This window comes from Pseudophryne corroboree, chromosome 5 (genome assembly GCF_028390025.1).
Source record: "Pseudophryne corroboree isolate aPseCor3 chromosome 5, aPseCor3.hap2, whole genome shotgun sequence".
Classification (NCBI taxonomy): Eukaryota; Metazoa; Chordata; class Amphibia; order Anura; family Myobatrachidae; genus Pseudophryne; species Pseudophryne corroboree.
In genome coordinates this window covers 742,726,945-742,754,936 of record NC_086448.1, presented here as the reverse complement: position 1 = coordinate 742,754,936, position 27,992 = coordinate 742,726,945, and the positions used below count along the sequence as shown (strand labels likewise).

At 47.9% G+C, this 27,992-nt stretch overlaps 1 protein-coding gene across 1 annotated transcript; it reads left to right on the top strand.

Annotated features, from left to right (window-relative positions):
• The first annotated feature begins 60 nt into the window (after positions 1–60).
• On the top strand, positions 61–27,992 carry LOC134928404 (RNA-binding protein 12B-like). Its single transcript, XM_063924105.1, has 3 exons — positions 61–181; positions 22,580–22,612; positions 22,963–27,992. The coding sequence occupies exon 3, from the start codon at positions 22,987–22,989 to the stop codon at positions 24,874–24,876; it is 1,890 nt and encodes a 629-aa protein (XP_063780175.1). The 5' UTR covers positions 61–181; positions 22,580–22,612; positions 22,963–22,986; the 3' UTR covers positions 24,877–27,992.

The following is a 27,992-nucleotide window of genomic DNA, read 5'->3' as shown; positions in this document are numbered from 1 at the left end:
TCCCATCCCGTGACGTCACGCCGGCCCAGCTTCTAGGCGTTTCTAGACGTGACTCAGAGGTAGTTGGCGCCATTTTGCTGCGAGCGGAGGTTCCTGTTTGGTCTCTCGACTGGAGAACGTGCTACGACGAGGCAGCTCAGGCAGTATCTCGCTGGTGTTCGGTCTCGGTGTGTGACTCGAGGTGAGGATGGAGATGTACAGGGTGGCGCCGCAGTTTGCTCCCGCCGTCCCTTGGCGCGGCAGTCTTTTGCATGAGGCCTTTGCTTTGTGTTATTGTGTGGTGCTGTGCATCCGGCTTCCCCGTGCCCTGCCTTACCCGGTGCACAGCGCCCGTGAATGCAGGATTTCAGCCAGCCAGTTTGAGCCGGTGTAATGTGCAGTCGCGGGCATTCCAAATGCGCATTGAACATAATTTAGCCCCCCGGAGTTACATGCTTTGAATTGTAGAAGTACCATGCGGTCCGCATTCTTGCCCAGATTTATCAAGCCTTGGAGAGTGATAAATAGCACGGTGATAAACTACCAACCCAATCAGCTCCTAACAAACACAGCCTGTAACATGGTAGGAGCTGATTGGTTGGTAGTTTATCACCGTGCAACTTATCACTCTCCAAGGCCTGATAAATTTGGGCCTTTAACTGCAGAATGTGCCATCGGATTTGCAGATGTTTGTTTGCAGCCCCATATGGCTCCATACAAACTTCAGAGAGTATGGGGTGAGATCGGGACGCGAGGGGGTGAATCAGAGTTAGTGGGTGCACATGTGCTGTTGCAACTGCAATTAGTAATTGAATTGATCCCATTGAATCGGTCCCTCATGGTTAAGTGGGGTGGGTGGGGGTCATGTAGAACCAGGCACTAGTTTCCTTGTGTGTATGTGTCTATCTATCTATCTATCTCACCAGTTATTTATATAGCACACGCATATTTTTCAGTGCTTGTACAGACAATATTTGCCCATTCACACGAGTCCCTGCCCCAGTGGAGCTTACAATTTATATTCCCTATCACACGCTAGGATTAACTTTTGTTGGGAGCCAATTAACTTGCCAGTATCTTTTTGGGATTGTGGGAGGAAATCGGAGTACTCGGAGGAAACCCACACAAGTACGGGGAGAATATACAAACTCTGCACAGTTAGGGCCATTGTGGTAATCAAACCCATGACCTCAGTGCTGTGAGGCAGTAATGCTAACCATTACACCATCCGTACTGCCCTAATATGCAGTTAGTCTTCACTCTGGACTGTTTTAGCAGGGCTGTTTGCCCTTCACGTTTAGCGTCGCCCTGCCTGTTGCCACTGTGCAGCTCTGCTCCTGGCTGCTTTTTAGCAGGAGCAGAATGCAACAAGACTGTACTTGGGCCAGATGGAAATTTACACCATTTAGCTGGGATCACTGGCCATGAGATATAGCCATGTGACCGGAGGTCACAACACCAGCATCGGGATCCTGCCCCCTCACAATCCCGACAGTCGGCATGCCGACTGTCGGGGACTATTCCAACTCTGTGGGTGTCCACAACACCCATAGAGTGGTAATAGAACCTCCCAACGTCGTAACGGTGAAGGTCACACATACCCAACCCCTGCCAACAGTAAATGAGTCCCTGTTTTTTCTTGAGGGACAATAACCTTTAGTATATTTAACTTCCAGTGCAGGTTATTTGTCCTTTTAATTAGTCATGGGGGCGATTCAATTGTTTTCCCTGCTGCTGCCACTAGATGGTAAGCGGTGGAGCAGTTCAGTAGTTTCTTCTTTAGCTGTGCATGCTGCACGAGGACACATTTCTACTTAGTCTCCTGAAGTGGCAAGCAGAAATGTGCTAAGACACTCTGGTTTGGGCACCCTAACCAGGAGTATAGTTGTTAAGTTCAGTCTAATTGGGTACGAAAAGCGCAATACAATTGAATTGCTACATCGGGGCGCCCATTCATTATAGTGGTGCCAATAATAAATGAATCGCCCCCACACTACTCTATAGGCCACACTTTGGATGTTGCTATCTTCTCCTTAGAGCTGATATCCTGTACTTTACAAAGCTTGGTGTTACTGTACTTACTCTAGCATCCATAAGGGATATTATGACTTAGTACGGTGGGGTCCAAAGGAGCCAGTGCACTTTAAATTTCTTCACTGGGTGTGCTGGCTCCTCCCCTCTATGCCCCGTCCCACAGGCAGTTTAGAAAAATGTGCTTTCTGGAGAGGATGCACATCTCTGCAGCTCCAGAGAGTTTTCTTCTGTTTATTTTAAATCTTTGTTATATTCGGTATGCTGTTTGGGCAATAGTATACCTGCACGTTGGGGGGCTTGTTTGTACAGCGGGGCACTTAGCCTTAGCTGTCGCAATCGCAGCATTCCTCACACTCCTCACATTTGCCGTGGAGAGTACAAACCGGTGTTCCCGGTTTATTGTGCGGCTAACACGCAGGGGAGGCTTACGGGACCCTCCTGGGGGGATCTGCTGTAGCCCCCTGTGTAAACTGGCTAGCGATAGTTTAAATTAGCACTTGTGTGATGTTTTTAAGCACTTTGGGAGACATTGCCAGTATAAAAAACTCTGTAGCTCCGCTGCTACCTCAGCAGGACTAGTGCACTTTGGCGCCTTCCTCTGCTTACTGCAGCATCAGCAGGCGCACAGCTCCTCCTGATACTCAAGACACGCTGGGAAAGTGGTACAGGGTGTAGCAAAGGGGGAGAGCCGCTATTGTACACACTGTGTCCTATAAAGGACAGTAATCATAGGTTTTCACTGTGATATAACAAGCTGACAGCCTCACTGGGGCTGTGTAGCTGGGGTGTGCTGGTCTCTATCTCCCTTTCACATACAGTAGGGGCAGGCTTGCTGAATATTACTGTCTGTGTATGTAACTGATTTACTGTGAACATGGGGAAACACAAACTGTGTAGTGTATGCTACACAATATTCTCTCCCTTATCAACTGATTCTGTATCATGTGAACAATGCAGGCAATCTTCACAATTTAGTGAGGGGGCTGTGGGAGAGAGTCAGGAGCCTTCCTGGCTGGTTGGCATTAAAAATGTCTGATATGTCATCACAACTCACTGCTAATGCTCAAAAAACTTAGCCACTACAGCAGACTTGGCTGCCAGGGTGGCTGTTACACATCACCCCCTATCTAACTCAGGACTATAAAAGCTTGGGTTACCTGCCTTACTTTCTGACTCGGATGAAGAAATACAGGAGGATGGTGAGGATACCGTTAGTGGGGATTCCACTGCTGCTCGGGGTATTGAACCCTTCATTCTCGCCATACGGGACATGTTAAAACTCACTCTAGAGGATGCTGTGTCACAGCAGTCGTTTTCTTTACACAGAACAAGACTAATGTCACTTTCACTGATTCTGCAGACTTAGATGACCTATTTAAGTTAGCCTGGAAATATCCAGCCAAAAAATAGCAAGTGTCAAAAAGATTTTCTTCAGCGGGGTACACTGGGTTCCACAGGGATAAGATCAGGGGGTATAGAGTAGGATCTTGAGGCACCAACAGGCTAAAGATTTGACTTCCCAAGATGCTCAGCGCCACCTCCTATAACCCCGCCTCCGTGCACAAGAGCTCAGCTTGTAAGTTGGTGCAGGCAGCTAACAGGCAGAGCTTTTAAAGTGAAGATAGAAAACTTCAAGGGCTGCAGCAGAGGCACGGTCAGTGCTAGATGTTATTCTGACACCACCTGATGCAGCTCCCTCACCTCCCCCAGCAGCGCTGTATACTCCCGTGTCCCTGGTTGCCGGGTACTTACAGAGGAGGCTTCTGTTCGGCAGGTCAGGCATACACTCACCGAAGCTCTCCGGGATCACGTGGCTGCATCTAGGAAGGAGGTAAAATGGTCCCCCTGGCGGGGACCACTGGAAATCACGATCTGGCGTGACCATTAGGAGGAGTGCCGTGCGCGCTGGCGTGGATACTGGTGGACCCCACTAAACCACCAGGGCACAGGTCGGTTTACCTACAAACCGTTTTCTTATGGCCCACAGTACCCAGTGGTGAAGACAAGCAAGGGGATAAGGCTCTGGCCTGCAGCCCCTCCCCCAGCCCCAGGGCACCATTTAGAGTAAATGTTCCTCCCCTGGAGCTGCATCTCTCTCCCTCACTCCCGGTCAGCGTTTGGGCGCCATCTTCACATGCTGAGCTGATCCTGGGACTGTATGGTCAAAGCCTCCTCTGTAAAGCCACCTGTATTATCAGCGCTGTGCATTTTACAGGACACTTAGTATTCTACATGTCTGTTAACGGTGTTAGTTAAGAAAAGGTGCATTACTTCAAGGTTGTGTAGTACAAGTACCCTGTGATATACATCCAGTCTTTACTGTGCATTAATATATCTATTTTCTCATACGTCCTAGAGGATGCTGGGGTCACTTCAAGAACCATGGGGTATAGACGGGATCCGCAGGAGACATGGTCACTTTAAGACTTAAGGGTGTGAACTGGCTCCTCCCTCTATGCCCCTCCCCATGGCTCCAGTTTTTAGAATTGTGCCCAGGAAGACTGGTCACACACAGGGGAGCTCTACTGAGTTTTTCTGAAAAGACTTTTAGGTTTTTTATTTTCAGGGAGGCTGCTGGCAATGGTCTCCCTGCATCGTGGGACTTACGGGAGAGAAGTCAGACCTACTTCTAATGAGTTTAAAGGCTCTGCTTCTTGGCTACAGGACACCATTAGCTCCTGAGGGTTTGGAACACTAGCTACGCCTAGGGTTTCACTCCCAGAGCCTGCCGTCACCCCCCTTGCAGAGTCAGAAGACAGGTGAGTAGAAGATCAGAAGACTTCAGTAACGGCTTTCTGAGGTACCGCACAGCGATCGCGCTGCGCGCCATGCTCCCACACACAGCGGCACTACAGGGTGCAGGGGGGCACCCTGGGCAGTATAAAATCCTATTTCTCTAACGTCCTAAGTGGATGCTGGGGACTCCGTAAGGACCATGGGGAATAGCGGCTCCGCAGGAGACTGGGCACATCTAAAGAAAGCTTTAGGACTATCTGGTGTGCACTGGCTCCTCCCCCTATGACCCTCCTCCAAGCCTCAGTTAGATCTCTGTGCCCGAACGAGAAGGGTGCACACTAGGGGCTCTCCTGAGCTTCTTAGTGAAAGTTTTAGTTTAGGTTTTTTATTTTCAGTGAGACCTGCTGGCAACAGGATCACTGCATCGAGGGACTAAGGGGAGAAGAAGCGAACTCACCTGCGTGCAGAGTGGATTGGGCTTCTTAGGCTACTGGACATTAGCTCCAGAGGGACGATCACAGGCCCAGCTTGGATGGGTCCCAGAGCCGCGCCGCCGGACCCCTTACAGAGCCAGAAGGCAGAAGAGGTCCGGAAAATCGGCGGCAGAAGACGTCCTGTCTCCAACAAGGTAGCGCACAGCACTGCAGCTGTGCGCCATTGCTCTCAGCACACTTCGGTCACTGAGGGTGCAGGGCGCTGGGGGGGGGGCGCCCTGAGACGCAATAAAAACACCTTGGCTGGCGAAAATACATAACATTTAGCCCCCAGGGCTATATGGATGCATTTAACCCCTGCCAGAATCCATAAAAAAGCAGGAGAAAAGTCCGCGAAAAAGGGGCGGAGCCTATCTCCTCAGCACACTGGCGCCATTTTCCCCTCACAGCTCCGTTGGAGGGAAGCTCCCCTGGCTCTCCCCTGCAGTCACTACACTACAGAAAGGGTTAAAAAAGAGAGGGGGGCACTAATTAGGTGCAGTATTAACTATACAGCAGCTATAAGGGGAAAAACACTTATATAAGGTTATCCCTGTATATATATATATATATATAGCGCTCTGGTGTGTGCTGGCAAACTCTCCCTCTGTCTCCCCAAAGGGCTAGTGGGGTCCTGTCCTCTATCAGAGCATTCCCTGTGTGTGTGCTGTATGTCGGTACTTTTGTGTCGACATGTATGAGGAGAAAAATGATGTGGAGACGGAGCAGATTGCCTGTAATAGTGATGTCACCCCCTAGGGGGTCGACACCTGAGTGGATGAACTGTTGGAAGGAATTACGTGACAGTGTCAGCTCTGTATAAAAGACAGTGGTTGACATGAGACAGCCGGCTACTCAGCTTGTGCCTGTCCAGACGTCTCATAGGCCGTCAGGGGCTCTAAAGCGCCCGTTACCTCAGATGGCAGATATAGACGCCGACACGGATACTGACTCCAGTGTCGACGGTGAAGAGACGAATGTGACTTCCAGTAGGGCCACACGTTACATGATTGAGGCAATGAAAAATGTTTTACACATTTCTGATAATACGAGTACCACCAAAAAAGGGGTATTATGTTCGGTGAGGAAAAACTACCTGTAGTTTTCCTGAATCTGAGAAATTAAATGAGGTGTGTGATGATGCGTGGGTTTCCCCCGATAACAACTGATCATTTCTAAAATGTTATTGGCATTATATCCTTTCCCTCCAGAGGTTAGGGTGCGTTGGGAAACACCCCCTAGGGTGGATAAAGCGCTCACACGCTTGTAAGGGCTCTACCTTCGCCTGAGATGGCCGCCCTTAAGGATCCTGCTGATAGAAAGCAGGAGGGTATCCTAAAAGGTATTTACACACATACTGGTGTTATACTGCGACCAGCAATCGCCTCAGCCTGGATGTGCAGTGCTGGGTTGGCGTGGTCGGATTCCCTGACTGAAAATATTGATACCCTAGATAGGGACAGTATATTTTCTCTGACGTCCTAGTTGATGCTGGGGACTCCGTCAGGACCATGGGGATTAGCGGCTCCGCAGGAGACAGGGCACAAAAATAAAGCTTTAGGATCAGGTGGTGTGCACTGGCTCCTCCCCCTATGACCCTCCTCCAAGCCTCAGTTAGGTTTTTGTGCCCGTCCGAGCAGGGTGCAATCTAGGTGGCTCTCCTAAAGAGCTGCTTAGAAAAAGTTTTTAGGTTTTTTTATTTTACAGTGAGTCCTGCTGGCAACAGGCTCACTGCAACGAGGGACTTAGGGGAGAAGAAGTGAACTCACCTGCATGCAGGATGGATTGGCTTCTTAGGCTACTGGACACCATTAGCTCCAGAGGGATCGAACACAGGCCCAGCCATGGAGTCCGGTCCCGGAGCCGCGCCGCCGACCCCCTTGCAGATGCCGAAAAGTGAAGAGGTCCAGAAACCGGCGGCAGAAGACTTTTCAGTCTTCATGAGGTAGCGCACAGCACTGCAGCTGTGCGCCATTGTTGTCACACACTTCACACCAGCGGTCACGGAGGGTGCAGGGCGCTGCGGGGGGCGCCCTGGGCAGCAATGAGAATACCTTGTTCTGGCTAAAAAATACATCACATATAGCCCCTGGGGCTATATGGATGTATTTAACCCCTGCCAGGTCTCACAAACACCGGAGAAGAGCCCGCCGAAATAGGGGGCGGGGCCTATCTCCTCAGCACACAGCGCCATTTTCCTGCTCAGCTCCGCTGCGAGGAAGGCTCCCAGGACTCTCCCCTGCACTGCACTACAGAAACAGGGTAAAACAGAGAGGGGGGGGCACTTTTTTGGCGTTTTTTGATATATTAAGCTGCTATAAGGGAGAACACTTCTATAGGGTTGTTCCTATATATTTATAGCGCTTGGGTTTGTGCTGGCAAACTCTCCCTCTGTCTCCCCAAAGGGCTAGTGGGGTCCTGTCTTCGATAAGAGCATTCCCTGTGTGTCGGTACGTGTGTGTCGACATGTATGAGGACGATGTTGGTGTGGAGGCGGAGCAATTGCCGGTAATGGTGATGTCACCCCCTAGGGAGTCGACACCGGAATGGATGGCTTTGTTTATGGAATTACGTGATAATGTCAGCACATTACAAAAATCAGTTGACGACATGAGACGGCCGGCAAACCAGTTAGTACCTGTACAGGCGTCTCAGACACCGTCAGGGGCTGTAAAACGCCCTTTACCTCAGTCGGTCGACACAGACCCAGACACGGACACCGAATCTAGTGTCGACGGTGAAGAAACAAACGTATTTTCCAGTAGGGCCACACGTTATATGATCACGGCAATGAAGGAGGCTTTGCATATCTCTGATACTGCATGTACCACAAAAAGGGGTATTATGTGGGGTCTGAAAAAACTACCTGTAGTTTTTCCTGAATCAGACGAATTGAATGAAGTGTGTGATGAAGCGTGGGTTAACCCCGATAGAAAACTGCTAATTTCAAAGAAGTTATTGGCATTATATCCTTTCCCGCCAGAGGTTAGGGCGCGCTGGGAAACACCCCCTAGGGTGGATAAGGCGCTCACACGCTTATCAAAACAAGTGGCGTTACCGTCTCCTGAAACGGCCGCCCTCAAGGATCCAGCGGATAGGAGGCTGGAAACTACCCTGAAAAGTATATACACTCATACTGGTGTTATACTGCGACCAGCCATCGCCTCTGCATGGATGTGCAGTGCTGGGGTGGTTTGGTCGGATTCCCTGACTGAAAATATTGATACCCTAGATAGGGACAGTATTTTATTGACTTTAGAGCAATTAAAGGATGCTTTTCTTTATATGCGAGATGCTCAGAGGGATATTTGCACTCTGGCATCGAGAGTAAGTGCGATGTCCATATCTGCCAGAAGAAGTTTATGGACGCGACAATGGTCAGGTGATGCGGATTCCAAACGGCATATGGAAGTATTGCCGTATAAGGGGGAGGAATTATTTGGGGTCGGTCTTTCAGACCTGGTGGCCACGGCAACAGCTGGGAATTCCACGTTTGTACCCCAGGTCGCCTCTCAACATGAGAAGACGCCGTATTATCAGGCGCGGTCTTTTCGTGGACAAGCGGGCAAAAGGTTCCTCATTTCTGCCCCGTGACAGAGGGAGAGGAAAAAGGCTGCAGAAATCAGCCAGTTCCCAGGAACAGAAACCCTCTCCCGCCTCTGCCAAGCCCTCAGTATACGCTGGGGCTTTACAAGCAGAATCGGGCACGGTGGGGGGCCCGTCTCAATGAATTTCAGCGCGCAGTGGGCTCACTCGCAAGTAGACCCCTGGATCCTTCAGGTGATATCTCAGGGGTACAAATTAGAATTCGAGACGTCTCCCCCTCGCCGTTTCCTAAAGTCGGCTTTACCGATGTCTCCTTCTGACAGGGAGACAGTTTTGGAAGCCATTCACAAGCTGTATTCCCAGCAGGTGATAATCAAGATACCCCTCCTGCAACAGGGAACGGGGTATTATTCCACACTGTTGTGGTACCGAAGCCGGACGGCTCGGTGAGACCGATTCTAAATCTAAAATCTTTGAACACTTACATACAGAGGTTCAAATTCAAGATTGAGTCACTCAGAGCAGTGATTGCGAACCTGGAAGAAGGGGACTACATGATGTCTCGGGACATCAAGAATGCTTACCTTCATGTCAAAATTTACCCTTCTCACCAAGGGTACCTCAGGTTTATGGTACAGAACTGTCACTATCAGTTCAGACGCTGCCGTATGGATGGTCCACTGCACCCCGGATCTTTACCACGGTAATGGCCGAAATGATGATATTCCTTCGAAGGAAGTGAATTTTAGTTTTCTCTATCGTCCTAGTGGATGCTGGGGTTCCTGAAAGGACCATGGGGAATAGCGGCTCCGCAGGAGACAGGGCACAAAAAGTAAAGCTTTCCGATCAGGTGGTGTGCACTGGCTCCTCCCCCCATGACCCTCCTCCAAGCCTCAGTTAGATTTTTGTGCCCGGCCGAGAAGGGTGCAATCTAGGTGGCTCTCCTAAAGAGCTGCTTAGAGAAAGTTTAGCTTAGGTTTTTTATTTTACAGTGAGTCCTGCTGGCAACAGGATCACTGCAACGAGGGACTTAGGGGAGAAGAAGTGAACTCACCTGCGTGCAGGATGGATTGGCTTCTTGGCTACTGGACATCAGCTCCAGAGGGACGATCACAGGTACAGCCTGGATGGTCACCGGAGCCTCGCCGCCGGCCCCCTTGCAGATGCTGAAACATGAAGAGGTCCAGAATCGGCGGCAGAAGACTCCTCAGTCTTCTAAAGGTAGCGCACAGCAGCTGTGCGCCATTTTCCTCTCAGCACACTTCACACGGCAGTCACTGAGGGTGCAGGGCGCTGGGAGGGGAGCGCCCTGGGAGGCAAATGAAAACCTATTTGGCTAAAAAATACCTCACATATAGCCTCCGGGGGCTATATGGAGATATTTAACCCCTGCCAGAATACACTAAAGAGCGGGAGACGAGCCCGTCGAAAAAGGGGCGGGGCCTATCTCCTCAGCACACAGCGCCATTTTCCTTACACAGCTCCGCTGGTCAGGACGGCTCCCAGGTCTCTCCCCTGCACTGCACTACAGAAACAGGGTAAAACAGGAGAGGGGGGGCAAAATAGTGGCAAAAATTATATTATAAAAGCAGCTATACAGGGAGCACTTATTATAAGGCTATCCCTGTCATATATAGCGCTTTTGGTGTGTGCTGGCAAACTCTCCCTCTGTCTCCCCAAAGGGCTAGTGGGGTCCTGTCTTCGTTAAGAGCATTCCCTGTGTGTCTGCTGTGTGTCGGTACGTGTGTGTCGACATGTATGAGGACGATATTGGTGTGGAGGCGGAGCAATTGCCAAATATGGGGATGTCACCTCCTAGGGGGTCGACACCAGAATGGATGCCTTTATTTATGGAATTACGGGATAGTGTCAACACGCTAAAGCAGTCGTTTGACGACATGAGACGGCCGGACAATCAGTTAGTGCCTGTCCAGGCGCCTCAAACACCGTCAGGGGCTGTAAAACGCCCTTTGCCTCAGTCGGTCGACTCAGACCCAGACACAGGCACTGATTCCAGTGGCGACGGTGACGAATCAACCGTATTTTCCAGTAGGGCCACACGTTATATGATTTTGGCAATGAAGGAGGCGTTACATTTAGCTGATACTACAGGTACCACTAAACAGGGTATTATGTGGGGTGTGAAAAAACTACCTATAGTTTTTCCTGAATCAGAAGAACTAAATGATGTATGTGATGAAGCGTGGGTTGCCCCCGATAAAAAGATGCTAATTTCAAAGAAGTTATTGGCTTTATACCCTTTCCCGCCAGAGGTTAGGGCGCGCTGGGAAACACCTCCTAGGGTGGACAAGGCGCTCACACGCTTATCTAAACAAGTGGCGTTACCCTCTCCTGAGACGGCCGCACTTAAAGATCCAGCAGATAGGAGGATGGAAAATATCCAAAAAAGTATATACACACATACAGGTGTTATACTACGACCAGCTATAGCGACAGCCTGGATGTGCAGTGCTGGAGTAGCTTGGTCAGAGTCCCTGATTGAAAATATTGATACCCTGGATAGGGACAATGTTTTACTGTCTTTAGAGCAAATAAAGGATGCATTTCTTTATATGCGTGATGCACAGAGGGATATCTGCACACTGGCATCACGGGTAAGTGCTATGTCCATTTCGGCCAGAAGAAGTTTATGGACGCGACAGTGGTCAGGCGATGCGGACTCAAAACGGCATATGGAAGTTTTGCCGTATAAAGGGGAGGAGTTATTTGGAGTCGGTCTATCAGATTTGGTGGCCACGGCTACAGCCGGGAAATCCACCTTTTTACCTCAAGCTACTCCCCAACAGAAAAAGACACCGACTTTTCAACCGCAGCCCTTTCGTTCCTTTAAAAACAAGAGAGCAAAGGGATATTCATATCTGCCACGAGGCAGAGGAAGGGGGAAGAGACACCAACAGGCAGCTCCTTCCCAGGAACACAAGCCCTCCCCCGCTTCTACAAAAGCCTCAGCATGACGCTGGGGCTTCTCAAGCGGACTCGGGGGCGGTGGGCGGTCGTCTCAAGAATTTCAGCGCGCAGTGGGCTCACTCGCAGGTAGATCCCTGGATCCTGCAGATAATATCTCAGGGGTACAGGTTGGAACTAGAGACAGATCCGCCTCGCCGTTTCCTGAAGTCTGCTTTACCAACGTCCCCCTCCGAAAGGGAGACGGTTTTGGAAGCCATTCACAAGCTGTACTCTCAGCAGGTGATAGTCAAGGTACCTCTTCTACAACAGGGAAAGGGGTATTATTCCACTCTATTTGTGGTACCGAAGCCGGACGGCTCGGTAAGACCTATTCTAAATCTGAAGTCCTTGAACCTGTACATAAAGAAGTTCAAGTTCAAAATGGAGTCACTCAGAGCAGTGATAGCGAACCTGGAAGAAGGGGACTTTATGGTGTCCTTGGACATCAAGGATGCGTACCTCCACGTTCCAATTTACCCCTCACACCAGGGGTACCTCAGGTTCGTTGTACAAAACTGTCACTATCAGTTTCAGACGCTGCCGTTCGGATTGTCCACGGCACCTCGGGTCTTTACAAAGGTAATGGCCGAGATGATGATTCTTCTTCGAAGAAAAGGCGTATTAATTATCCCATACTTGGACGATCTCCTAATAAGGGCAAGGTCCAGAGAACAGCTAGAGATGGGATTAGCACTGTCTCAAGAAGTGCTAAAACAGCACGGCTGGGTTCTGAATATTCCAAAATCCCAGTTAATGCCGACAACTCGTCTGCTGTTCCTAGGGATGATTCTGGACACGGTTCAGAAAAAGGTTTTTCTCCCGGAGGAAAAAGCCAAGGAGTTATCCGAGCTTGTCAGGAACCTCCTAAAACCAGGAAAGGTGTCTGTACATCAATGCACAAGAGTCCTGGGAAAAATGGTGGCTTCTTACGAAGCAATTCCATTCGGCAGATTCCATGCACGAATTTTTCAGAGGGATCTGTTGGACAAATGGTCAGGGTCGCATCTTCAGATGCACCAGCGGATAACCCTGTCTCCAAGGACAAGGGTATCTCTTCTGTGGTGGTTGCAGAGTGCTCATCTATTGGAGGGCCGCAGATTCGGCATACAGGATTGGATCCTGGTGACCACGGACGCCAGCCTGAGAGGCTGGGGAGCAGTCACACAAGGAAGAAACTTCCAGGGAGTGTGGACGAGCCTGGAAACGTCTCTTCACATAAACATTCTGGAACTAAGAGCAATCTACAATGCTCTAAGCCAGGCAGAACCTCTGCTTCAAGGAAAACCGGTGTTGATCCAGTCGGACAACATCACGGCAGTCGCCCATGTAAACAGACAGGGCGGCACAAGAAGCAGGAGTGCAATGGCAGAAGCTGCAAGGATTCTTCGCTGGGCAGAGAATCATGTGATAGCACTGTCAGCAGTGTTCATCCCGGGAGTGGACAACTGGGAAGCAGACTTCCTCAGCAGACACGACCTTCACCCGGGAGAGTGGGGACTTCATCCAGAAGTCTTCCACATGCTGGTAACCCGTTGGGAAAGACCAATGGTGGACATGATGGCGTCTCGCCTCAACAAAAAACTGGACAGGTATTGCGCCAGGTCAAGAGATCCGCAGGCAATAGCTGTGGACGCGCTGGTAACGCCTTGGGTGTACCAGTCGGTGTATGTGTTTCCTCCTCTGCCTCTCATACCAAAAGTATTGAGAATTATACGGCAAAGAGGCGTAAGAACGATACTAGTGGTTCCGGATTGGCCAAGAAGGACTTGGTACCCGGAACTTCAAGAGATGATCACGGAAGATCCGTGGCCTCTACCTCTAAGGAGGGACTTGCTTCAGCAGGGTCCCTGTCTGTTTCAAGACTTACCGCGGCTGCGTTTGACGGCATGGCGGTTGAACGCCGGATCCTAAAGGAAAAAGGCATGCCGGAAGAAGTCATTCCTACTTTGATTAAAGCAAGGAAGGAAGTAACCGTGCAACACTATCACCGCATTTGGCGAAGATATGTTGCGTGGTGCGAGGATCGGAGTGCTCCGACGGAGGAATTTCAACTGGGTCGATTCCTACATTTCCTGCAATCAGGATTGTCTATGGGTCTCAAATTGGGATCTATTAAGGTTCAAATTTCGGCCCTGTCGATTTTCTTTCAAAAAGAATTGGCTTCAGTTCCTGAAGTCCAGACTTTTGTTAAGGGAGTGCTGCATATACAGCCTCCTGTGGTGCCTCCAGTGGCACCGTGGGATCTCAATGTGGTTTTGGAATTTCTAAAATCTCATTGGTTTGAACCACTAAAAAAGGTGGATTTAAAATATCTCACATGGAAAGTGACCTTGTTACTAGCCCTGGCTTCGGCCAGGAGAGTGTCAGAACTGGCAGCTTTATCTTACAAAAGCCCATATCTGATTTTCCATTCGGACAGGGCAGAACTGCGGACTCGTCCGCATTTTCTCCCTAAGGTGGTGTCAGCATTTCATCTGAACCAGCCTATTGTAGTGCCTGCGGCTACAAGTGACTTGGAGGACTCCAAGTTACTGGACGTTGTCAGAGCATTAAAAATATATATTGCAAGGACAGCTGGAGTCAGAAAATCTGACTCGTTGTTTATATTGTATGCACCCAACAAGATGGGTGCTCCTGCGTCTAAGCAGACGATTGCTCGTTGGATCTGTAGCACAATCCAACTTGCACATTCTGTGGCAGGCCTGCCACAGCCTAAATCTGTAAAGGCCCACTCCACAAGGAAGGTGGGCTCATCTTGGGCGGCTGCCCGAGGGGTCTCGGCATTACAACTTTGCCGAGCAGCTACGTGGTCAGGGGAGAACACGTTTGTAAAATTTTACAAATTTGATACTCTGGCTAAGGAGGACCTGGAGTTCTCTCATTCGGTGCTGCAGAGTCATCCGCACTCTCCCGCCCGTTTGGGAGCTTTGGTATAATCCCCATGGTCCTTTCAGGAACCCCAGCATCCACTAGGACGATAGAGAAAATAAGAATTTACTTACCGATAATTCTATTTCTCGGAGTCCGTAGTGGATGCTGGGCGCCCATCCCAAGTGCGGATTATCTGCAATAATTGTACATAGTTATTGTTAACTAATTCGGGTTATTGTTTAGGAAGCCATCTTTCAGAGGCTCCTCTGTTATCATACTGTTAACTGGGTTTTGATCACAAGTTGTACGGTGTGATTGGTGTGGCTGGTATGAGTCTTACCCGGGATTCAAAATTCCTCCCTTATTGTGTACGCTCGTCCGGGCACAGTACCTAACTGAGGCTTGGAGGAGGGTCATGGGGGGAGGAGCCAGTGCACACCACCTGATCGGAAAGCTTTACTTTTTGTGCCCTGTCTCCTGCGGAGCCGCTATTCCCCATGGTCCTTTCAGGAACCCCAGCATCCACTACGGACTCCGAGAAATAGAATTATCGGTAAGTAAATTCTTATTATCCCTTACTTGGACAATTCCCTGATAAGGGTAAGATCCAGGGAAAAGTTGGAGGTCGGTGTAGCACTATCTCAGGTAGTGTTGCGGCAGCACGATTGGATTCTCAATATTCCAAAATCGCACCTGGTTCCGACGACGTGTCTTCTGTTCCTAGGGATGATCCTGGACACAGTCCAGAAAAAGGTGTTTCTCCCGGAGGAGAAAGCCAGGGAGTTATCCGAGCTAGTCAGGAACCTCCTAAAACCGAGCCAAGTCTCAGTGCATCAATGCACAAGGGTTCTGGGTAAAATGGTGGCTTCCTACGAAGCAATCCCATTCGGCAGATTCCACGCAAGAACTTTTCAGTGGGACCTGCTGGACAAATGGTCCTGGTCGCATCTTCAGATGCATCAGCGGATAACCCTGTCACCAAGGACAAGGGTGTCCCTCCTGTGGTGGTTGCAGAGTGCTCATCTTCTAGAGGGCCGCAGATTAGGCATTCAGGACTGGGTCCTGGTGACCACGGATGCCAGCCTGCGAGGCTGGGGAGCAGTCACACAGGGAAGGAATATCCAGGGCTTATGGTCAAGCCTGGAGACATCACTTCACATAAATATCCTGAAGCTAAGGGACATTTACAATGCTCTAAGCTTAGCAAGACCTCTGCTTCAAGGTCAGCCGGTGTTGATCCAGTAGGACAACATCACGGCAGTCACCCACGTAAACAGACAGGGTGGCACAAGAAGCAGGAGGGCAATGACAGAAGCTGCAAGGATTTTTCGCTGGGCGGAAAATCATGTGATGGCACTGTCAGCAGTATTCATTCCGGGAGTGGACAACTGGGAAGCAGACTTCTTCAGCACGACCTCCACCCGGGAGAGTGGGGACTTCACCCAGAAGTCTTCCACATGATTAAAAACTCGACAGGTATTGCGCCAGGTCCAGGGACCCTCAGGCAATAAGCTGTAGACGCTCTGGTAACACCGTGGGTGTACCAGTCAGGGTATGTGTTCCTTCCTCTGCCTCTCATACCCAAGGTACTGAGATTGATAAGATGGAGAGGAGTAAGCACTATATTCGTGGTTCCGGATTGGCCAAGAAGGACTTGGTAACCGGAACTTCAAGAGATGCTCACGGAGGATCCGTGGCCTCTACCTCTAAGAAGGGACCTGCTCCAGCAAGGACCCTGTCTGTTCCAAGACTTACCGCGGCTGCGTTTGACGGCATGGCGGTTGAACGCCGGATCCTGAAGGAAAAAAGGCATTCCGGATGAAGTCATCCCTATCCTGATCAAAGCCAGGAAGGATGTAACCGCAAAAACATTATCACCGCAATTGGCGAAAATATGTTGCGTGGTGCGAGGCCAGTAAGGCCCGACGGAGGAAATTCAACTGAGTCGATTCCTACATTTCCTGCAAACAGGAGTGTCTATGGGCCTGAAATTGGGGTCCATTTAGGTTCAAATTTCGGCCCTGTCAATTTTCTTCCAAAAAGAACTAGCTTCAGTCCCTGAAGTTCAGACGTTTGTAAAAGGAGTACTGCATATACAGCCTCCTTTTGTGCCTCCAGTGGCACTTTGGGATCTCAATGTAGTTTTGGGTTCCAAAAGTCACATTGGTTTGAACCACTTAAATCTGTGGAGTTAAAATATCTCACATGAAAAGTGGTCATGCTGTTGGCCCTGGCCTGGGCCAGGCGCGTGTCAGAATTGGCGGCTTTATCCTGAAAAAGCCCTCATCTGATTTTCCATTCGGACAGGGAGGAATTGAGGACTCGTCCTCAGTTTCTCCCCAAGGTGGTTTCAGCGTTTCACCTGAACCAACCTATTTGTGGTGCCTGCGGCTACTAGGGACTTGGAGGCCTCCAAGTTGCTAGACGTTGTCAGTGCCCTGAAAATATGTTTCCAGGACGGCTGGAGTCAGGAAATCTGACTCGCTGTTTATCCTGTATGCACCCAACAAGCTGGGTGCTCTTGCTTCTAAGCAGACTATTGCTCGTTGGATTTGTAGTACAATTCAGCTTGCACATTCTGTGGCAGGCCTGCCACAGCCAGAAATCTGTAAATGCCCACTCCACAAGGAAGGTGGGCTCATCTTGGGCGGCTGCCCGAGGGGTCTCGGCTTTTCAACTTTGCCGAGCAGCTACTTGGTCAGGAGCAAATACGTTTGTAAAATTCTACAAAATTGATATCCTGGCTGAGGAGGACCTGGAGTTCTCTCATTTGGTGCTGCAGAGTCATCCGCACTCTCCCGCCCGTTTGGGAGCTTTGGTATAATCCCCATGGTCCTTACGGAGTCCCCAGCATCCACTTAGGACGTTAGAGAAAATAAGAATTTACTTACCGATAATTCTATTTCTCATAGTCCGTAGTGGATGCTGGGCGCCCATCCCAAGTGCGGATTGTCTGCAATACTTGTACATAGTTATTGTTACAAAAATCGGGTTGTTATTGTGAACCATCTATTCAGAGGTTCCATTGTTATTATACTGTTAACCGGGGTTCCTATCACGAGTTATATGGTGTGATTGGTGTAGCTGGTATGAGTCTTACCCGGGATTCAAAAATCCTTCCTTATTGTGTCAGCTCTTCCGGGCACAGTGTCCTAACTGAGGCTTGGAGGAGGGTCATAGGGGGAGGAGCCAGTGCACACCAGATAGTCCTAAATCTTTCTTTAGATGTGCCCAGTCTCCTGCGGAGCCGTCTATTCCCCATGGTCCTTACGGAGTCCCCAGCATCCACTACGGACTACGAGAAATAGAATTACCGGTGAGTAAATTCTTATTTTCTCATATGGGGGGCCGAGGGAGAGTGCCTGAAGTGGGTCTCCTGGACTAGGACATTATCAGCCCTCTCCGCGTGAAATGAGCGGAGGGCACCGGCTCTCTTCTCAGGGACATTTAGATCCCTAGCGTTTATCGAGAAAATCTTAAGTGTGGAAGCCATGCGTCAAAGCGGTAGGGGGCTTCTGAGCTCTAAAGCCGTGGGCCAGGTGAAAAAGGAGAAAGAGAGAAGTGTCAAGAACCGAAAAAGAAAAAAGCGACAGACCAAAGTAGGTCGGAAAGTAAGATACCGTGGCCGGACAGGGATGGGACCATAATGGTGTCCCTGTCTCGGAGAAACCATAGCGGTAGGGGGTCGCGGCCCCGCCATCCTAACATTAAACACTAGAAATAGAACAAGAACAGTCAAGTGAACCGGTGTTGTGTGAACAGTACAAAAGTGTTGTTGTAGGGGAAACAATTACAGTAGTACATTAATAGTAACATCATCAAAAGAAGTAGGGAGAAACAAAAAGGGTCCTAAAAAGGTGAGTGGGGGGGATAGGGAGGAAGAGGGGTGGGAAATGGGATGGAGTGGGGGGGAGAAAAGGAGGGAGGGGAGAAAAGCACAATAAAACGGGCCAAGAGGCAAAAAATCAACTGAGAAACTAAACCGTGGAGTCCCGCAAGGAGGGTCTGACTTCAACCCCGGCAGAAGAGGCTATCAATGCCGTAGCACAAAGTAAAAAGGACCAACACGACCCTACAGCCAGGCCCTCATCAGGTAGCGTCGAACACTTGGGGGGGGTGGTCTTCGCCTTTTGGATTTCCTCTTCGGATTCTGTACTTTATGCCACCGTTCTCTCCTGGATGGGTTGGCAGATGCCAAAGCGGGAAGAGTGAAAGCACGCCAGTCCGGAAGGGAAACATCCCCTAGTCCCAGTGTGGAGCAGAATCCAGGTAGATCATCCTGAGATTGGAGATGGAGGACCTTGCCAGCATGGGAGACTTGCAGGGAAAACGGGAATCCCCACCTGTACTTCAGGCCATGTTTGCGTAATGCTTCGGTTAAAGGCTTCAACATCCTTCTCTGCTGGAGCGTACACCAGGAGAGGTCTTGAAAGATTTGGATGCGGGTACCGTTAAAATCAACTCCTTCCAAGTCGCGCACCTTACGAAGAATCTCCTCTTTCTGTGAGAAGTAGTGTAGCTTACAGATGACATCCCTCGGCGGATCAGAGGACGTGCCTTTCGGCCTAAGGGCTCTGTGTGCACGGTCGAATTCAATCGTATCAGAGGGATCCAGGCCCAGGATTTCACAGAATATTTTGGTGAGCGCGTCGACGAGGCCGGATGGCGGTACCTCTTCCGGGAGACCCCGGACCCGAATATTATTCCGTCGGCCTCTGTTGTCCAGGTCATCGAGCTTGTTCTGCACCGTTGCCATGTCCGCCCCTTGCTGAGCGACCGTATCTCGAAGCTGGATAAGTTGGTCTTCGACTGTGTCTCTTTCCTCTTCCAAAGAGACGACTCTAGTGCCCAGGTGTTTAATGTCAGATTGCACCGACGAGATCTGGGTCTGAATAGAGTCCTGGAGTCTGCATTCGAGGGCCTGCATATCTTGTTTGGAAGGAAGGGAGCGGACATGAGTGAGAATTTCCCCCATCTCACTCCTCAATTGGGTCATTTGGGCCCGAAGATCACCTGATGTGGGGGAGGAAGCCATCGTAGCTGGGTCAGTACCCACAGCAGACACAGGTGGAGAGGGATCAGCAACCGGCGGTACAGATAAGTAGGATCGGAGGTTCGACTGAGATGGGGTACTACGTGTAGACCGAGCGGATTTTCCCTGTTGATTTTTCTTGCCTCTTGCCATCAGAAGAGGGGTTGGGAAAAAAACATATCAAGAGGACAACACCATGTTCGCAGCAGGGTGGATGACTGATGGCGGGGGGCACATTTCCCCCACTAGTAAAACAGCATAGCCAGTGGAGAGCGGTCGCACTCGCATCCCGTCAGCGGGGCAGGGGCACATAAGCATGTAAATGAGGAACAGTCCAGTTAAAGTGAGGTGCGGGTACAGTGGCAATAGTGAGGCGGGGGCCTCAACGTAGTACCCCAAGGGGGTATCCGGGTGTTGGGGAGCATAGACCCACAGCGGGACAGCTGGGCACCACTGAGCCCCCACCAGACCCCCAAGTGCGGACGCCACTCGGAAGGCTGATATCAACCAGAAAGCAGGGGGGTGGCGGGAGCAGCGCCGACACCACGGGGGCCCTCCTGGAAGCGCAGAGGGTCCTCCAACCCAGCAGGAAGAGCAGAGGGGGCGCATAGCGCGACTAGGCAGTCTGTGGGGAAAAAGGGCCCAACCTGGCACAATAATTTTTAGCAGCCGCCCGCACTCCCCCAGGACCCGGGCAAGCAACGACTGGCAGCTGGCCGTGGAGCACACCAGCCCAGTCTCCCCCCGCAGGCAGCCCACGTGAGCCCCGCAGCAGTGCGCCAGATGGCAGCCGCCCCTCCCGCTAATGGAGCCCCAGAGCCCCCACCACAGAGCAGCGGGAGCCGAGCGGACAGACACGGGAAGCCGAGGAGTCTGGACGGGAGATCCCCCAGCGCCGCGGGACTCCGGCGGCCGGACGGAAGGAGGAAGCGGGGGGTAAGCACGTCAGGTGTCCGGAGGGACAGCAGGCGCGGCGGCCACAGACGGAGCTCCGATCGTGGAGCGCACTCACCCCGGCGGGCACGTCCGTATCTCCGCTCCCCAGGTAATGTAGAGGGGGTCCGGGCAGCTTTGCAAAACGAGGGCAGGGTCCGCCAGCACTCAATTCCCGGCAGGGATGCACTTCCGGAAGGCCGGTCCGGGCCTCCACCGAACTCGAGGCCCCGGCTTCCGTCTGGGGGAAAGGCCGCAATCCGCAGGAGCGCTTAAAAGCGCTCCCCAACTCCGCGGGTCCCCCAGACACCAGCAGCCAGGCAGGAAAGGACTCGGGGGGGGCCTCTGGCAAACTTATGGGGCAGATAGAGGGGGTAAAACAGCACTAGAAGGGCTGTGCCTGCAGGAGCAGATGGAAAGCACAACCACCCTCCACAGCAGCCAGGCCACACCCCCTCCATCCTCTCTTTTTTAAAAGCACTTGGCATCTTTACAGGAGTTTCAGACTTCCTTACGGGAAGTTCTGAGGATACAACCTCCTTTCCGTCCTCTCACAGCGCCGCCGGTCCTAAACTTGGGGTTGGACTATGTCAAATCAGCTTTTGAGACTTTAGAATGAGCAGGATTGAGATATCTCTCCTGGAAAGTCAAGCTGTTAACTGCCTTAGCTTTGACCAGACAGGTCTCTTGTTTGGGAGCCTTATTGTGTAAGAGTCCATTTTATAATGTTCTATAAAAATAGGGCAGAACTCCGTACAGGGGAAGAGTTCTTCCAAAGGTAGTTTTGGGGTTTCAAGTAAACCAGCCAATTGTGGTTCCATCTTTTCAAGGAGTTGCAGATGGGGATGTGTCTTTGGACGTTGTCAGAGCTCTACGGATGTGTGCAGGTTACGTCATACATCAGAGAGTAGGTTCTTTATGATAATCCAAAGCATGGTTGGCCAGCATCTAAAAAAAAATTTGGCCAGATGGATTAGGCTTATTATGCAATAATTATCCTGTGGTAAGTGGGTTCAGGTTGGTGCCCATACCACTAGATCAGTGGGTAGGTACCTCATAGGCGGCTGCTAGGGGTACCTCGACTATTCAACTTTGCAGGGCAGCAACGTGGTCATCAGCAGACACGTTCACGAGATTCTACAAGTTTGATACGTTTGCGTCCAGAGATTCCTTGTTTGGACGTTTAGTTTTGCATGCCACTGACAGCACTCCCACCCTTGGGAGTAACTTTGGGACGTCCCCTACTGTATATGCTGTTCCAGTGTCCCCTAGTGGATGAAAGAGAAAAGAGGTTTTTGGTACTTTCAGAGAAATGGATTTATCGGTATCCACTCGGGGACACTGGACACCTGCCTCTGTGCTGTCAACCTGCTGTGTTCAATGTTCTTATTGAACAGTTGGTGCAAACAGTGTTAGTTTTCTGTTAACAGAATTCTTGGAAGATGTTTGTTTTGTTGCTACGGTAGGCTCCTCGCCATCGGTAAGTACCAAAATCCTCTTGGCACTATTCAAATGTTTGTTTGGGCGCCCATCAGAGCAATTTCATTGTTGCTCTGATTGGGCGCCCAATGCTTTACATGCCCCAAATATGCAGGGTTTAGCTGAGAATAGCGACTGATCCTGTGTAAAGTCCTGGTTAGGCTTCCTAAATCAGACAATTGCACGCATTTTTCTCTCGCCTCAGGAGGCAGCGAGCAGAAATGTCACACCCACGGCCAGCAGGCTTCTGAACGAAGCAACAATTGAATTGCTCAGTTTTGCACTCCCCTAGTGGTAGCCGCAGGGAAAACAATTGAATTGCCCCCTTTTGAATCTAAGTTACATGAGAAATTGGCAACTGTCTTTTCCCTGCTCTTCAATTTTTCTGACAAATGATATTGAAATGTCATCTCTATGATGCCTTGTGCTTTTATTGTGTTTTATACTTTATTAAAAGGGAGAAAACTGCTGTGAACGATTGGGATACCTCTGTAAATCCTACTAATCAAAACTTTTTTTCTTTTTACAGTTAAGTTGTTAAAGATCTTCAGGGGAAAAAGAGGTAAGCTCTATCAGCCCGTCATAAAGTTAAAAATGGTACTGATTCTTCTCAATAAAGAAGTAATGTATATCTGTTAATTGCATTCATGTGGAGTTGTGTATTTCTTTGCTTTTTACACTGCACTCAGCTGGGCCAGTTATTTTAGAATCCATAGTTTGGGTTTGTAAGCATCTGTCTTAGTTCTGTGTTTAGTTTCCTGAGTTGTATTTTAAATGCTTGTAGGTCATATTGCTTTATTAGGCAAAATTATCTTTCTGTAGGACCTTAATTACCTCCTGATTTTAGATGTTTATTTCTTAAAAATAAAATATATATAAATATTTCATCGCTATTGTGTACTCTGTTTTCAGGTGAAATTCTATCAGAGCCTAAGAATGGCAGTAGTGATCCGTTTGCAGGGGCTTCCTGCTGTTGCTGGCTCTGGTGATATTCGGCATTTCTTCTCCGGACTGCATATTCCTGATGGAGGTGTGCATATTATTGGTGGTAATCTTGGTGATGCCTTCATTATATTTGCAACAGATGAAGATGCCAGGCGTGCCATGAGCCGATCTGGTGGTGTTATAAAGAGCTCAAAAGTTCAGCTTTTACTGAGCAGCAAGGCAGAAATGCAGAATATTCTGGAGATGAGGCGTAAAAGTAACAAGAATCCAAAGCATCCGGCATTGCCATTTCCCGGAGACATAAACAAACTAGTGTCTGTGGTGAAGAAAGGAATAAGCCAAATTAAACATGAAAACAATAATTATGAATCTGGTTTAAACAACTCCGGGTTAAAACATGACCAGAAAGAATCGCCATCTTTCGAAGGCCCAGAAGATGTCTATTTGTTTCTCTTTGGGCTCCCTTACACTGCAACGGAAGAAGACATTATTAAATTTTTTGATGGCCTACACGTGGTTGACATCATTTTCCTACTGCGTCCAAACGGTTATAGGAATGGAAATGGCTATGTAAAATTTGGAAGTCCAGAAGATGCTGCCTCAGCAATGGAACGTAATAACGAATACATAGGCCATAGGTTTATATCTCTAAAGAAGGCATCTGAGGAACTTTGGGTGGCTGCTGGTGGCCAGCCTGGAAGAACTCCTTCCAAACAACCCAGGAAGCAAAGGACAAGGTCAAGATCACCACAAAACCAAACGTTTTATATACATCTGAAAAACTTATCTTACGGAGTGGAGAAGTACGATATAAAGAAATTTTTGGACATTCCCGACATGGCAGAAACACAGATAAAGTTCCTGCTTGATAAGCATAATAATCGAACAAGAGAAGGCTTTGTTATGTTAAAAAACGAGAGGCAGTTTGAGAAATGTCTTGCATTACACAAAAGCAACTTAACTGGTCGGCCAGTTTTCATATTCCCAATTCCTCGTAAAGCAATGTTGGAGTTAATAGAGTCTTATGAAACACAAACCCCACCAAAACGGGAAAGGCCGGACGAAGATTATCTAAGGAGGAGTCAGTCTAACATGAAAAGATGTCTATATTTAAGGAACTTTCCCTTTGATGTTACTAAAGCTGAAGTTCAGAAGTTCTTTGCCGGATTCGCTGTGCATGAAGATGATATATTCTTGCTCTTTGACAACAAAGGAGTTGGACTTGGAGAAGCACTGGTGAGGTTCCCATCAGAACACCAGGCTATGCTTGCCGAAAGCTTGAATCGACAACAGTTCTTAGGAACAGAAGTTTTTCTGAGGGTTATTTCTGACGAGCAAACAAAAGAATTTGGCGCTTTCATTGATGATCCAATTAAAAGTGTTGTGTCCCATTCGCAAGTATATAGAGAGGAGTTTGTCGAACCTAGTCGACGTGAAACTTTTGAAAGGTCGTTAGTTGAACCTGGTAAAAATGAGCATGGTCGTAGTGATTTTAGAAATTCCCCAAAAAGGAGGAGAAGAGATTCCTACCCAATGGAGTTAGGTCCAGATGATTCTTATGGCAGGTTTGACATGGGAAATGAAGCTGATTACCATCGTTCTTTACCAGCTCCTCAAAGCTTTAAAGGTAGATCACCTGGAGCTGAGATTCACATGAAGAATGTGCCATTCACTGCTACTATTGATGAAATTTTAGATTTTTTCTATGGTTATAACATAATTCGAGAATCCATCCGCATCAAATTTACCAAAAATGGATGGGCCACCGGATTAGCCACAGTTTGCCTCGAAAATTACGATGAGGCATTGGCTGCCGTTAATGAACTTCATCAAAGGCCCATTGGATCACGTAAAATTAATTTGACTTTAATAAGAATCTAGAAGCAGACACATTTGATGTTTAACTCCTCCTGTGCCGCATGTTTTAGTTAAGTTTTTTTTTTTTTTTTTTTAATACAGTTGATCCACAATTAGTTTTTACAAGCGTTCCACAGTTTGCCACAAGGAGTTACTAACAGATGTGTCACTCAACGCATTCCTTATTTTGCCTTCAGTAATCCTCCTAAATATAGTGATGTACATTGTCTTTTAGCTGTGTACAGTTCATGTTTATTCATGTTTGGATTAAAATGTTTTCATATATCCATACGTCTTGAGATTTAATTAGAAATGACAAAAGTGAATATCTAATCTTCTATCTCGTATGCAAGCAATTTCATACAAGTCGTGGCCTACGTCTACCCTTCCAACATAGCCATTTTCTTTCTGTGATACCTGCTTGGCTGGCAGTGTTTGTTTTGTGTGATTACACGTAGTAAATTAATTCCTCAGACTGATGTAACCAAAATCTTTGGCAAAGTAATGTTGTTGTTGTTTTGTTTTTTTGTAGCTCTGGACTTAATGAATCTAATTTTGGACTGTGGCATAGTTTCAATTGATTGTTTATAGCTTATTATAAACACGTGCTCTGATTATTTTTTTTTGTACGCTTTGGCCAATGGTTCTTCCCATGACTCCTCATCTGAGATCTTAAACTTTATTTTGTGGTATTGGGATCCACTGACTTAGGATATATATAACGTCTGTTTATATTCACAGGAAATGGTTAGCATTTTTAGTAATGGATACTTGTTCCTAGATTGTTACACTATACTGAAGATTTGTAATTGATACGATGAATAGGACTATGTAACGCTTGTGAATTTTCTTGTGTTGCCGTCGTAGTACTTTAGTGTGACTTAGACTAAGTCTGTGAATAAAGAATACTATTGTCCCAACCTTTTGGTTCTCCCCCCCTCTTTTTTTTTTTTTTTCAATGGCTATCCTGTTTTTGTGCGTATTAAATGATCCTTGGCAAATCCTGCTTTTAGTTTTGCATTAGGTTTGATAGGGTCACTAGTGAAAAACATACATAAGTTGATAAAATAAATCAACTTCATATAAGTGTTACTCTGAGCTGAAATGATAAAGTGATGGTCAGTTGAATGGCTGAAAAACAGGCATTCTAATCACTTGGAATGTTGGAGAACATTTCTTGTACGTTGTGAGAGGAAAGCACTCAAGGATGGGGTGTCTGTGTATGGAAGACACAGCACCAAATATAATGAAATGCTGATGACAAAAAGGTTTTCTAAAGGTACCTAGACTGTCCACTACGATTTGGAGCAACCTTGGTTACACCTGGAAAGGAAATTCTTGTTTCTTATACGACAGATGATCATTGTTGTATATTGTCTTCGCTATCAGTTCTTTTATTGGTTTCATTGTCATATCATTTTGGATATTAAGTAACCCTTTCTTAGGAGTTGTAAAGTTGGTACCGCAATATTGGTTTTGCCATGCTAGAAGTACCAAATTTGATTGGTTCAATCTGATTTCCCTCAACTCACTTGTCGTCATGGTAAATTCTGCAGACTGATAAGATTTTTTTTTTTTGTGCAAAAAAAAAATAAAAAATGTTGGGGTTTGGATAATTTTTTGTTACTATTTTTCACAAAAAAGTAACAATTAGAGGTTTTTGTTTTTTTTTTAAATATGCTTTGACTTTAGATCAAAATATTTGCCCTGATTTGAGAATGACCTTTCTCTTCACATAGTCATGAATTCACCATTACCTCTTTAGCTTAAGCAAATGGTTAGAATTTATGGTGTGTTAAGAGGACATTCTCGGATACATTGACAAACCAATGAAGGATGGTGCTTTTGGCATTAAAGTAAGGAAAGGCAAGATTGTGGAGTACACATGTCCGTCCCATGTATTTGACTGTTGGAGCAGTGAGACTTCTTTAGTGCACATAATTGTACCTAAAATAAGTATAAATTGTGCATTTGCGCTTTAGCGTGAGCAATGGCCAAGGCAAAAGAACTAAGTGAGTTTGAAGGTACTGATAACCAAACGAGCAAATCTGTATGAGACATCATGGCTGTATGGAGACTGGACCTGTAAACACATTATGTTCAGCCAACAGAACACTGAGGAAAGAACGTGTCAGCTGCTGCTAGCAGCGGAGTATGACTCTTATGCAAAAGCATCCGATAACGACATGCAGCTTGATGTGGTGGCAGACATCCCAACTCAACTTATCAGCAGAAGCAAGATGATGATACACCGGGTGATGGAACATAAACTTTGGTTTTAGTACGTTTGGAACATCATTGCCTGCCTGATCTGATGAATTCTAGTTTGTGCTGTTAAATGTTAATAGGTATGACCAATATATAGCAAAAGCTAAATAAATAAATTTTACCAGGTGTCAGCAATCCACGCTGTTTCTTGAACTGTAATCGCCTGGGATTATGGAATGGCTTTTGGAGGCACACTTCAATTACCTTGGCATGAGTAGAGCCAGGTTTGGAAACCCCAATCAATACTGAACTGGGCAATGGAATTGTTTAGTGACTTAATGCTCTTTCACAAGGTTTGGAAAGTCCTGGTATTGGTCCACAGAAGTGAATTTAGTTGCAGTGGGCTCTTATGCAGATATTACTCCACTTGTTTGTGGGATGAGATGGAGAAACTATGGAGGTAGAGATTAATCGCAAGATAATTTGAACTACAGCAGGCTGAAGTGGAGGGGAACATATGGTAGCGTCTGTGTCACTAGATTGTCGAATGGGGCTCTAGAATTCTCAAATTATTACAGAAGTGCTTTATTCATTTAGAATTGAAAGAATAAAATACCTTCTAAACAGGGATATAATGTGCTGAATCTGTTTAAGATAGACAATTAAATACATTTATTAAGATATTAAAATCTATTTGAGGAGCTAACGGATGGTAAATGTATAATCTGCTTAGAAGAGCATGTAAATTTAGCATGTCACGTGGGCCTCTAGAGCAGTGCTTTCCAGTTTCAGCATACTGGCCTGTGTTTGTTTTTTACTATCTTGTGTACAGGATGTTATTTGTTTTACAAAAGGAATGCTAGAGCAACAACTGTTCCAAAATGAGGTTTTTGTTTGCAAATTCATAATAAAAATGTAGTTGCATGTTTTAA